The sequence below is a fragment of the Sinocyclocheilus rhinocerous genome, unplaced genomic scaffold (assembly GCF_001515625.1).
Source record: "Sinocyclocheilus rhinocerous isolate Xijiao unplaced genomic scaffold, SAMN03320098_v1.1 scaffold975, whole genome shotgun sequence".
In the NCBI taxonomy this organism is placed as follows: Eukaryota; Metazoa; Chordata; class Actinopteri; order Cypriniformes; family Cyprinidae; genus Sinocyclocheilus; species Sinocyclocheilus rhinocerous.
In genome coordinates, this window is record NW_015628726.1 from 281009 (window position 1) to 295396 (window position 14388).

The window sequence follows — 14388 nt, forward strand, 5'->3', positions numbered from 1 at the left end:
CAAAGCAAACATTATTTTGGGCATTTGACATTTATTGAAATAAGCCTCTGGTCTGCATCTGAAATGTCTACATCTCAATGCAAATAACAACTCTGAAATATGACACATAGCTGCAGTCACCATAACCTTTTCAAAACCTCAGCAAACAATGATTAATAACTTATTACGAGTATGAAATCAAACCGTTATCGATCTTAAGTTACACTTGGATTTGCATATATACTCAGATTGATGTCTGAGCTGTGCCATTCTTATATGTTATTTGCACTTTGCTGTGGGGTTCACCTGTCTTGATATCCTCTCCTTTGCAAATTAAGCCACTTGCATTTCTCTGGCCTCACAATCTAGCTTTCCTCACGATCACAGAAAGCAATTTAGCCTAAAATCAACATCTCTCACTTAGAATACCCACTTTTCCTGAACCATTAAATTCCCATAAAATCAATTGCCATCCTACTTTTATAGAAAGAAAGAAAGAAAGAAAGAAAGAAAAAGAATGTTGTGGCAAATCATTCTCACTGAAAATGGTATAGATGAGGTATAACAGTGCAGTGTGTGCTGTTTGTGTACTGCACAGTTTGTCAAATGTGGGTCATTTGATTCATCACCTGCAAATTTACATACTGCACACCCCACACAGTATGCACACTGCAAAACTAATAAGAGTAGCATGGTTGTACACTATTCCAAACACAGCTTGAGTGATGTAAAGAGAGGAGAAGTGCATTCAGCCCTTACTGAGTCCCCTTTAAAAGCATGTATGAATATGAATTCGCACAGTATTAAATAACATATTGAAAAGCTGTAAATATGGGCAATTTTGAACTGTATTTTGATTGGCTTGTTTCGTTTAATGGATCTGTCATCTCTCAAATGTCATATCCAACCTCTTTCTACAGACAAACAAACAGACTGAGAGAGAAAAAGGGAAGAGAACAGGAACATTTCTTCTTCTAATACCTCTGAGTGTCCCTGTCAGATGATGTGACATTGAGAAGTGACTCATTCAGAGATTAATTAAATGTTGTTTATGCCAAGTGAGAGAAATTACAATACTACCCAGAGAGCACTAATGCAACGATTGTGTTCTCTGACCTGCAGAAGCGTGTAATTTCCTGTGGCGAGAGAATAATCCGTGGGCCACGCCACCTCAGCCGTTTTAAGCACGGTGATGACTTACAAAAAGAAATTACTGTGATATTGGTATAGTTTCGACGATATTGGTATAGGGTTTTGAGTGGGGTATGAGTGGTTATGAACGAATGAATGAAACACATTTGTCCGTGTTTCACTCTGTCTCGAAATCGCGCTCGCGGAAAGCAATTGAGAAACAGTGTCTCTTCCGCAGCTCGGTACGCTTTCAACTCGTTTTTTTAGTCTCGAGCAAGACTGTACGTCATTCACGTTACATGATTTGACTGATTTTTACGTAGAAAGGGCGACAGCGCACCGCATTAAAAGAAATGATCATTCATGTTTTCATAACCGCTGGCCAAATTAAAAAACGAAACTAAAATTAAATCATTTTTTTGAGAGCAAGGGGGCCCCCTGGTGTTTTGGGGGCCCTACGCAGCTTGTGTATTTTGCGTATATGGAGGATCGGCTCTGTTTTAGACACATCATAACATTTTCCACAGTTAAACAAGTAACATAATGCCGCTTGATCTGACATCTTAGAAACATTTCAACATGCCGAGACCTTGATTTTGACAGTGCTATTTCATCGTACAAAGCCTCTTTGAAATGAAAATCTCCCAAAAACAATGTTCCCAAAAACAAAAGAAAAAAATAAGAAAGTTGATTTATTAAGTCTATTTTTGTCACATTTCCCCAAAAGAAAACCCAATTGTGTACTGCAATCTGTAATTTATCTGGACGTTTTAAATTGGAGTTTCTAATCTTTATTATTCATATATATATATATATATATATATAGTGTATAAACAATTTTCACTCTGAAATTCCTAGTAAATTTCACAAATAATTATTATTACAGTATTTTCTTGTAGAACATGCTCTAAAATACACACACACACACACACACACACACTCACATAAATATACACACATATATAGTAACACTGCAACAAACACTACTATTATGTATAAATACCCTATTATTTAATTAATTAATTAATTTAATTTTTTTGCTTTATGGTACGAAAAAAATATTTTACCTTATGCAAATTAGAATTCATTATTTTTTATTTTTCTTTAGATTTTAGGGTAGTATATGACCCAGCATGTTCTTGACAGGCTCTGTGACATTGATCCTCCACATTTTCCAACTAAATGCCAGAAAGAGTGATTTGTCAGGCAGTAAAATGATGACTGACTAAATCACATCTCATTAGCTCACATCAGAAGTTATTACATCACATTTGACCTCAGCGAATAACACCCCATGCAAAAAATGTCCTACCGTTATCTGTGGCCATGAAGAGAGCAGTGTACTGGTTGTTGTGAACATGTGGAGACTCGCGGTCCAGTACGGCTTTGGTGGTGACGTTGCCTTTGAAGGGGTTCACAATCAGCCAGTCTGCTGGGTCTCTCAATACAGAGAACCTGAAGGGCACACATGACACACATGAAACTCTTAGAATGGGTCTAGCTTTTAAAGTTTACCAAAATGCAAGCATTTCAAAATTTCTTTCAGATTAATTGATCACTTTTTACAGTTACAATCCCCTTGGACTAACTAAGTGCCTTGCTTAAGAACACAATGCTGACAGGTCATGGATTACCCCTTGCGGCATTCGAACCTGCAACCTTTTGGTTCCCAGAGCAGATTTTTAACCATTAAGCAACATGACCTCAAGCATTAGCACTACAGATTGGTGATGGGTTATCAGGAAGGTCAGCTGAAAGTGAAATAAGAAGAAATGGAGCAAGAAGAGCACTTGAACATGTAGGAGTGATAAATGACCTGCAGCGACACATCTAAGAATAATGAGCCGTTTTGTAATTGGGTAACCATGTGATGATATCTCAGGCGTGACCGCCAGAACACCTAAGCATGTGTGTATGCACGACTGGATAAAAGCAGGGTTACACTTTATTTCGATAGTTCACTTTAGACATTCTATTAACTATAAGTAACTTTGTAACTACATGTCAACTACATGTCAACTAATTCTCATTAATTTGCAACTACATGTCTACTAACTCTCAGAGTAGACTGTTAGGGTAGGTTTAGGGTAAGTAGAATAAGTTGACAAAGAAAGTGTTAGAAGATATTAAGCAGACAGTCTACTAATACTCTACTAACTGCTAGTTGACATGTAGTTGCAAAGTTACTTACTGTTAATAGAATGTCTAAAGTGACTATCGAAATAAAGTGTTACCAAAAGCAGTTGCAGTAGTGCTGAAATCTGGAACTGAGTCACTGATTTACAGGCTAAATAAAAGACAAACACACCAAATGAAATGCAAGTTCTCCGGCTCTGCTGCTTTAAGGAAACCCATAGAGACTCAAACTTTCAAAACAGAGGAGGGAGATTTTTTTTTTCTGAAAAGTCTTGCTGACTCAGATGCCTTTCCGAAAAGAACACAAACATTCACACAACCAACAAAGATTTTTTTCCCCCTTGTCTTAAGGGGTTCAAAAAAATTGCAGTTGCTCACCAAAAGCAAAAACAGAACTGGAAAATTAAGACACAGCGTTGACTCAATGAGTCAGTCTATACCATGATTTTTTCTATAATAATAATAATAAGTTTGAGTAAGTTTATATTTAAGACAAACTTACTATTTGATTAAAATGTGTAAAATATGCATGTACATAATTTTACACGTACACTACAGTTCAAAAAGTTTAGGGTTGGTAAGATTTTTTTGTCACTTGTCAAAAACTGTAATATTGTGAAATATTATTACAATTTAATTAACTGTTTTAATATATATATATATATATATATATATATATTCATGCTATGCCAAATCTGAATTTTTAACAGCCTTTACTCCAGTCTTCAGTGTCACATGATCCTTCAGAAATGATTCCTATATGCTGATTTGGTGCTAACATAACATTCTTATTATTATCACGTGAAAAAAAAAAATCAGTTGCATTGCCTAATATTTTTTGGTGGAACCCCTGACACATTTTCCCTTGCAAGATTCTTTGATGAATAGAAAGTTCTCCTCGAGTAGCAATATACAGGTATGAATTATATGATTTTTAAACTAACTTTTTTGATCGCTGTACATTTTGAGACATAAAAGACCCAAAAAAGGAAAGCTTTTACTGTAGCTCCATTGTACTCATTTGCACTCCCTTCCGACAGCAAAAAAGCACCTTTCACAAAGCAATTCTATCTTATCAGCATTCTATCACATCTCAGGGAAATGTTCTCTGATTCATGCGGACAAGCTCTCGGAAACAAGCTAGCATGAGATTATCATCACGCTGCTCTGGATACAAATACCTCACATCCTGACTCATATGTCCAAGAGAGTAGTTTGTAATTCTCCTGTAAAATCAGCTGGCATTTGTTAGAGAACTCTCCAACCTGGAGTGTGTCACAAAGGCTGTAAAATGCAGAAAATGGCTTTATGTCGCTGAATAAGGGCACAGCTTTAAATTCACTAACACAAATACTGTACAAGTACTGTACTGTACTTATGACACATGGCTATATTCAAACCATCCATGTTTTCAATGCTTTTGACTATAAATGTTCAGGTGATCTATTAGCACACATGCCGCTTAGTGTCACAGCTCCGACAACCCTCCATTTCTTTTCGACAGTGCACTCTGAAAGACTTAGATGAACTTGCAATTCATACTGACACAAAACAAATGGATATTTCATTTCTTGAATCTGTTTATCAGACCTTCTACAACACCATTAATCAGACAGCCTGAAAGTTTTGAAAGGGGGTGTGGCCTAAACACTTGATCATACGTATTGTACGAAAACTCTTTCAAACAATAGTTTTTGGCTGTAATCTACACATAGCACTTCACTCAATTAGCCTCCTCTCAATGTCATTAGCGTTCCATTAAAAACACATTATGCTAATTAATATGTTATCTATAACGATACGTGCTAATGACCATAAATAAGTTGTCAAAGACTTTTCACCCGTAATCAAAGCTTTGGCTGATGTAGGCGTTTTCATTTCCACGCATTGCCACACGATGACACGACAAAGTCCTTGTCCTTTTGGCCAAAGTTGTTGTTTTTTGTCAGCATGTCTCAAGGAGAATCTGGGTTGGACCTTCTCTAGTCCCAAAGCCCACAGCGAAAGGATCAAAGACACAAATGTTTCATCAGCATCCAATTTAGTCTGTAAGAAAGTAAGTTTGTGAGTGTGTGGCCGGTCTTGAGCATAGCCCGGTCATTAATCCTGATGCAGAGCATCATGGGTCTCTTGCTTTATGCACAGTGATATATGTTTTTGGCTACATGTATCAGGGCTCCAGTCTGTGACAGCAATTGTTTAAGACACATGCTGGAAAAGCATGCAGAAATAACCACCCACTTAAAATTGCATTTGTGTACATGTGTGCAGTGCTAATATCATCAATAATATTGCTAAAGAAAATGCAATAAAAGATCTTATTAAAGATAGTCATAAACTTAGCTACTATTTTAAGACTGTGTCTTAAGAACTAGTCTAACCAACTAGCAATTATTCAAGGGTTAATCAATCTTACTTTTTGGATTCAAATTAGACCAATCCATGTTTTTTATGTACAGTAACTAACTTAAAGTTATGGCCAGTTTTCATGAAGAAAAAAAAATGTTGACTTACTTGTAAGACTAGTCATTTTATGCAACCAGCTGCTGTTCCTAAAGACACAAACAAAAACTTCTATTTCAGCTACAAGTGCACAATAGCAACTGCTCACAAAACATACAAGCTTACTTCATCAGGTTAGGGCATTGGCCTTCAACCCAAAAAGAAAAAAAAACTAAAAACCAGACCACTTCTTCTTCACCACAATCTAAAATGTAAGAAATGCCTCTCCTTGAGCCACTTTTTCATACACTTTTTACTCCTTACACTCTTTCATGATGTGTCAGGCCTGGAGAGGGCCCGGGGTGCGGTGCATATTTATGCTTCTGTATCACTGAGAGGGCACGGAGGCCAGAGGGGCTTTTCACCACGTTACCTTCTAATAGAGAGCAGGGGAAAGCTGCAAACTCCATCTACGCTGCAGGAGGGTCATTTTGGCATCTTTGTACATATTTTTTTGCTGCTTTTATTCCTGGTCTGTGCTCAGGAGTGGATCTATGTGAGGAGAAACCAGTGCTGCCTCACCCGTTGGAACTGTGGTCTGTGTAAACCAACAAGTTCTGCAATAAAGATCTACGTTACATACATGCAAATAATAAAAGATGGATTTAAAGTGTACAACATCCGTGCCACTAACAGCATTAAACTAAATTGTAACAAGCAAATAAATAAACGAATGTATGAATAAATAATAAAAATAAGAGAATACACACACACACACACACACACACACACACACACACACACACATACATATTGAGCTTTTGTGCCAAACAATTTTTTAATTTGATGTGAAACCCTGCTGTTCAAATATTAATGTGTTCTTTTTTTGAAGTGAAGTGATGTGACATGTGGCCAAGTATGGTGACCCATATTCGGAATTAGTGCTCTGCATTTATCCCATCCAAAGTGCACACACACAGCAGTGAACACACACACACCGTGAAGACTCACCCGGAACAGTGGGCAGCCATTTATGCTGCTGCGGCGCAGCAGTTGGGGGTTCGGTGCCTTGCTCAAGGGCACCTCAGTCATGGTATTGAAGGTGGGAGAGAGCACTGTACATTCACTCCACCCACCTACAATCCCTGCCGGTACGAGACTCGAACCCACAACCTTTGGGTTACAAGTCCGACTCTCTAACCATTAGACCACGACTTTTTTTACTCTTCTGTTGAGCTGATTTTCATGCTACAGCCGGAAAAAAAACAGGCCTCTTTAAAAGCAAACATACCCCTGCAGGGACGAGCATGTGGCACACTTACACTAATGCTGACTGTCCTGTGTTTGTAAAATAGGATGGATGCACCCATTAGGATATTACTTTTAGCCATTGAAATTCAGTGGCAGTGTGGTTTGGAACTGGACATCCCTTTCTGAGCAAAGATACAATAAAAAATGGAGGGAGAAAGACAAAGAAAATCTATTTTCCCAAACTCAGCATCATTCTCGTTCTAAGTTCATCTCTCTGTGGGATTCATTCACACTGGCTAAACTGAACTCAACTCCCACATGTGCATCCGCCGGACCGCAGATCAGTGCCCAAAGTTGCAGAGGTTGATGAAAAACAGCTGTGCCATAAACTCTCCCTCTGCTCTCATTTCTGGGACAAATTGCCGTTGTCACCTCTGCAGATATTTCTGTTTCATATTGGCAGAAAGAACTGTACAAAGGAAATAAATGTGACAGGGAGGCAAGAAAATATAAACAGAGGGAGACTGCCCATCAATCAGCCATGGTCAGGCTCAGAGGGAATCAGACCCCTTCTGTGGGTGCAGTCCGTTCTGCCAGCCTGTCCATTAACTCCTCGTTAAAGTTCAGACTGTCGCTCATCGTCCATTCATCTCACTTTGTTGCTTAAGCCTCTGACAGCCTTCACAGGTTCAGTACACACACACACACACACACGCACACACACACACACACACTTCCTCCAGGGTTGGGGAATCTACTTTGAAAAGGCAGCTTGTCAAGTTGCAAGCTACTCATATTTTAAAGTGCAAACTACATTTATATTACAAAAAAAAAAGTATATACTTTTGGTAACACTTTAGAATAGGGAACACTTATTCACGTTTAACTACGACTTTTCCCTCAATAGAATAAGGTCATGTAGAATAAGGCATTATTATGTGCTTAATTAGTACTAATAAATGGCTAATATTCTAGTAATATGCATGCTAATAAGCAACAAGTTAAGAGACCCTAAAATAAAGTGTTACCATACTTTTATATTTAATGTCTATGATTTTTAAAAATGTTTTTGAAAGAAGTCTCTTATGCTCACCAAGGCTGCATTTATTTGATCAAAAATACAGTAAAAACATTAATATTGTGAAATATTATTACAATTTAAATGTTTTTAAACATTCAAAATTTATATTCTTGTGATGGCAAAGACATATAAATTATATAACATAATTATAAATATGTATGTATTTAGATAATTTTGTTAATAATGTCATGTTAAAAAATAATAAATTAAAATATTAAATATATTTAAGCAATATTAATTTCTTTATCTGTCATACATGCAATATCAACTTCTATTTTGGTCACAATATTGACAGTTATTTCTGCTCTTTCAACAAAAATAGTTCCAAGCAAATTCACAGCAAAAAAAGTTGTCATCTTCAAGAAACACATAGTAATGGCATTCTTGAATTAATCTTTTTTGAACAAACTGCATGATAGAACAATTCAAAGATTCAATCAAATAGACTTGTGTTGCACATTAATGATTCCGTGTTTTTAAAGAATCAGTTGTGTGAATGATTCAATGACAGACTGATAAAGACGCTTGTTTTGTTCCTAAAAGAATAATCGTTTTGAATGAATCGGTAGAACGAATGACTCCTTGACTCACTCATTGAGTTTGTCGCCACCTACTGGCTCAATGATGCAGAAAGTAGTGTATATAGAAATTAACACCCTTAACCAAGGTTAATAAATGCTATTTATTAGCATCTGTTATATCATGTTAGCAATTGCATAAATTGTTACAATATGTTATATAAAACATAAAGAACGGACATTATAATAAAAAAAACAACTAATAAAACAAATTTAAAAAGTTGATATTGTAAGAGCATGTGCATTTATACCATATCTTATTATTAGATTTAAAAAAAAAATCATAATTTCTGTTTTATACACTCTCAGAAAAAAAGTACAAAGCTGTCACTGGGGTAGCACCTTAAGGTACAAAAGGAAAAAGGTACATCCTTGTACCTTATTTACCATTAAATGGTACATACTAATACTTTAAAAGTACATATTAGTACCTTAAAAGTACATAATAACACCTTTTGAAAAGGTACTGCCCCAGTGACAATTTTGTACCTTTTATTTTGAGTGTTTAGGTCTATGCACCATCTGGAACCTGCTTAAGTATCCCCTGGTTAGAGGGAAGCAATTTAGCTGGACAGGACGTGATGCAAGGACCTCTTAGAACAATGTCGTTTCCAACTGAGACTCCCGTCAGTAAAGATGTGCCAAGCTGTGCAAAGTTTATTCAGCCACAGGATTGAGGAGCATGTGTTCAGACAAACGTTCACTTGATTACTGTAAGCTTAAGCAAAGACTGTGAGAATCATCAAAGCTCTTGGTGTGATATCAGCAGTCAAGCGTACGGACACACCACACACACTCCCAGATGTGTTTCACACTTTTTTTTTAGAGCTCACTGCCTGAGAACTAAACTGCATTACTGAGGTAACAGGAACCACTACTTCGACTTAATTTCCATAAATTATCATGCCTCAGCAATGCAATACATAAAATCGATTTATTATCATAATAAGGCACAAAAAGCAGCTCTTTGAATCGGTTGAAAATCATAACCCTGTAATTAAGTCAGAGAAAACCATTTTATCCATGCTTCAAAGAGGCCTTGCCACTCACAATCTTTCCTGTTGGCACCTTTTTGGAAAGTTTTAATTATTTAACCGAATAATTTTTCTCTCATAACTGTTTCCTAGACTAATACCATGTTACTTATTATTAATGTCAAGAGGAAACAGATATCAGACACAGTTTTGTTGCATTCTGTCTATTTCCGTAGGACAAGCCTATATTTTATGAATTTGCATGAAAATGAGCCGAAATAGCTTCCTGCGGCACACAATCAGGTGTTTTCATTGGCTGAAAGAACTTTAAATGTGAACTGTATTCTGCGCCGGATATATGCATGTATACTACCATTTAAATGTAGGGTCGGTGCAATTAAAAAAAATTTTTTTTTTTAAAGAATTGAATACTTTTATTCAGCAAGGATGCATTAACTTGTTTAAAAGTAACAGTAAAGACATATTTGCTATTAAAGTAATGTAATAAAATTCCGCATTGTCATCATGGGAATAAATTACTTTTTGAAATATATTAAAATGGAAGAAAATGTAAATAATAAAATACATTTTAAATTCAAATATTACTGTTTTTATTGTATGCAAAACACTATAAAAATCTTACTGACCTCAAATCTTTGAATGGCAGTGTATAAGTGAGTAACATGATGCTTAATTAGGTTTATTAATATTATCTACCAGTTATTTCTAGAAAACAACATCCATATAAAGAAAAATTACATAGTTTACTCAAAAGTTGTCAAGACAGTAAGCAAAGAAAGGACTCTCACTCACCTATAGCATTTCTATTGTAAAACGGAGGTCAAATATCAAAACTTGGGTCTAGACTGTTTAATAGTATATATGTTGTCAAGATTAAATCTACATTGATTGATGTATCAGCATGCAATAAAATGTAAACAACAATCATGAGGATGTCACTGTCCCTGTGAAAGGAAATAAGATAAGAAACTAGCTTGGAATTAAAGCTGACACTCTGGAACTAATGAGGAAAACCAACCTTACCTTGTTTCTGTGCAAGAAACGGTTAACTCCATAAAGAAAAGAGTCACAGAGGCCAGGCGTTCATTCATTACAATTAATTCAGTTTTTCAGAGTGCAGTTATTCTTTTGAGCAGCCACTGTAGAGTAAGCAAGACCTGACGTGAACCAGCCCAAACTCTTCCCTCCTCCACTGTCACCTAACTCAGCACAGCTCACAAGAGATTATTCTGAATGCCGCATTCTTGTTTTATTTATTTTTAAAGACAATCTTTAAGTTTAAATTTTGTTTAAAATAAGGGATTGCTGTGGTCGCTCAGAGTTTCCCGAGGTGTGAAGGCAGCAGAGTTGTCGTTAATTAAAACCATACTACAGTATTGCATTGTTGAATAGGGGAAGAGGGACCTCCAGATAAACACAATGTACACACGTACAATTACTGGTGATTAATGAAGGCTTACAAATTACAGCAAACTTAAACTTAACTCTACAAAAGAGTTAATTTAACTCTGGTGATTAATTAATGGTCCGCCCACATATACACAAAGAGACATTAACATATACAAACCCACAGCACCCACATAATGCACTACAGGAACAGCCAAAGTCAAGTACACTTAAAAAAACATTTAGCATCTAAATGGATTATGTGCCAATGCAACACCACAAAAAACCCAATTACTCAAGCTGGGGCAGCAAGATGTCTTAAAACCATTTCAAATAATTCATGGCATATTAAAAATGTAATGAGTAAAAATGCCAAAACCTCTAAATATAAAGGGATAGTTCTACAAAAATATAGTTCTACTAAAAAATGATGCGTTAACACGTTTACACTAACAAAACGTACTTATTTCAGTTTAAACTTCTACTTTCTGTTAAAAAGGTTTTAAAACAGGAAATACATAAATGGAATATGATAGCCTTTAGAGGGGTCTTTTGACAATAGGCAACCTTGGAGATATAAAGGTCGAGATCCTGTGCTCTAATGAGAATAAAACTGGCCTGTCATCCAGACGCGGCCTGTCATCTTTAAGTACTGGCTGAGTACTGCAGTTCCAAAACAAACTAATGAGAAAAGGCTGCAAAAGAAGCAGATCCCACGAAGGAGGAAGTAGCTCAGTCACGTCCTGTAGGTCAGGAGAGCAAAGGGGCGAGAGGAGAGAAATGCATGTTCTGCATCTTATTAAATGTCACTATCACTACAACTTTTCCAGCCTGCTCCAGCAGAGGAGTGAACAGCAATGTCAGGAACAACTTAACATCACTAAACAAACAAACACAGTCACTTTAAATATCATCCAGCATATTGGCTGTGATATACAAATGAGCATTTGTTAAATATCAAGTGTGGTAGTGCAGGTGTGAGTGTTTCATTCAAATGGCACAGATGATACAGAGTCTCCACAGACTGCAGCTGTGTCCAAAGCAATGGCATCACTTAACAGCTTTCACTACTGACAGATACATCTATTAACATGCTTTTTATCTTACGAACGCTCTAATGCGCATATGGAGAAATAAATGTGCACCAATACAATATTACCACTCAAATCTGCTTTAAAATGTAAATAGATATTTGATATTACAGTCAGATGAGGAATTTTATGCTGTGTAGAATGAATCATGAATCATCATTTAACATGCATTGAAACTATTTCTCATAAAATCGTACAAAAGACTTTGAACAGATTCAGCTGCAGTGTATCTAAAGAACATTTATCTTTTTAATAAATGAATATGCAATGAGTTAGTGTCAACATGAAATGCTGTTCACAACCCATTTTACTTCCATAATGTGATGTATTTCAGAATGAAAACGGATATTCTAGCAGAGAAAAATGTAGGGGCTTGTTTTTATGCATTTAGAATGTAATTATATTTGTTCAACATACAGTGGGTATAGAAAAGAATCACCCCCCTTTAAAAATAATCACATTTTGTTGATTTGCAGCCTGAAATGAAGACGGACACAATTTTTGTTTCATCCAGCTGTATTTACTCAGCACAATGTATAACATCCAAGTGAAAGATATAACACCAACATGTCCGCAAAAAAAAACAACAAAAAAAAATAGAAAAAAAAACAAAAAAACAATCACTGAGTTGGCAAAAGGATCACACCCTGGTGTCAGTAATTTGTTGAACCACCTTTTACTTTAATTACAGCCTTTAGTCTGTTGGGATTTGTCTTTACTAACTTTGCACATCCAGACTTTGCAATATTTGCCCACTCTTCTCTGCAGAACCGCTCAGGTTCAGTTAAATTTGATGGTGACCGTTTGTAGACTGCAGTCTTCAAGTCATTCCACAGATTTTCAGTGGGGTCTCAGTCTGGGCTCTGACTAGGCCATGCAAGGACATTCACCTTTTTTCCCTTTAACCACTGTGTGCTCAGTTTTGCTGTGTGCTTTGGGTCAGTCATGTTGGAGCGATGTCCTGATCCAGGGATCCAATAGACTTCACTGTGTTTCTAGGCATTGATAAAGCCTTTGATTTTTTTTTTGTATCCATCTCCTGACTTGTGCCTATCCACAACTTTATCCCGGAGATCTTTTGACAGTGCCTTGCCACTAGGGTTGCCAACCGTCCCGTATTAGCCGGGACGTCCCGTATTTTGGGCCTAATTGATTTGTCCCTTACGTGACTTCCCTTGTCCCATTTTTTGACTGCTACGCTGATCTAACCACTGACTGATACAGCAGCAGCGGTGCTGATCACTTGAGAATGATCACCGACACCTGTCATCATCCAATCACAGCCCCCCTCCTGCAGTATAGAGACAGAACGCAACGCGTCATAATCTGAAGACCACGCCCACCAGGGGGGAAACAATTCAACGCTATCCATTGACTTTCTATTGTGGAAAGCTGCCTCCTTGTCATTTCTGTCTTATAACAAAAAACAGAGCAGTGCCTTAAAGCTGCTATGTGACAAGGTGTACATTAAACAAGCTAAAAAAGCCAGAATTATGTTTTTATAAGCTGTCGACCCCAAAAAAACAAGCGTTTAGGACACAAAAGTAGAGCGCAACGTGTCATATTACTCTGAGAACCGCGCCCACTGGAGGGAAAAGTAATCGACGACAAGACCATTCATTAATTTTAACCATGTCAAAGGATTATTTCACCACCCTATGTGAATCTGAGGGGAGGAGATATATTAAGAAACAAAATTTTATTGGTCTATGTCAGTGCCCCTTTTCCTAACCTTCCTGTTGTTTGAGAAATGATCCAACTGAATGGCCCAACGTGAAATACCCCGACATCTACAACTATTTGTGTCCTAAACGCTCGTTTTTTTGGGTCGACAGCTTACAAAAACGTAGTTCTGGGTTTTTTAGCTTGTTTACTGTACACCTTGTCACATAGCAGCTTTGAGGCATTGCTCTGTTTTTTGTTATAAGTCAGAGATGACAAGGAGGCAGCTTCCCGCAATAGACAGTCAATGGAGAGCGTTGGATTGTTTTGCCCCCCGGTGTGGGCGTGGCCTAAATGCGCTCTGTCTCTATACGTTAAGTAAATCAGAAATCGTGAACATAAAGGCTGAGGAACCCTCTGACGGCTGGTCGCTCCCGTCTCACAGCAAGCGGTGCTCGCGCTAACGCCAATTCCGTCCGTGTTTTGACTTCAGTAAATCAGTTTTGGTGAATACAAACAACGTGATTATTTTTCATGAGTCCAACATCCCGCCACGCAAGAGATGAGATCAGTAAGGGAAGTCGTCTTTCACTATTGTAATGTTGTTAAATAGGAAAAACATTTTATATTTAAGTAACTAATAGCATAATTCTTAA

General features: G+C 37.0%; 1 protein-coding gene across 1 annotated transcript in view; it reads right to left on the reverse strand.

Moving 5' to 3' along the window:
• LOC107738387 (cadherin-13-like) overlaps positions 1-14388 on the reverse strand; it is a 363553-nt gene that overhangs the window by 24246 nt on the left and 324919 nt on the right. Inside the window, exon 12 of the mRNA XM_016550141.1 lies at positions 2423-2565. Coding sequence (XP_016405627.1) covers positions 2423-2565 — 143 coding nt within the window. The remainder of the gene's footprint in view (positions 1-2422; positions 2566-14388) is intronic.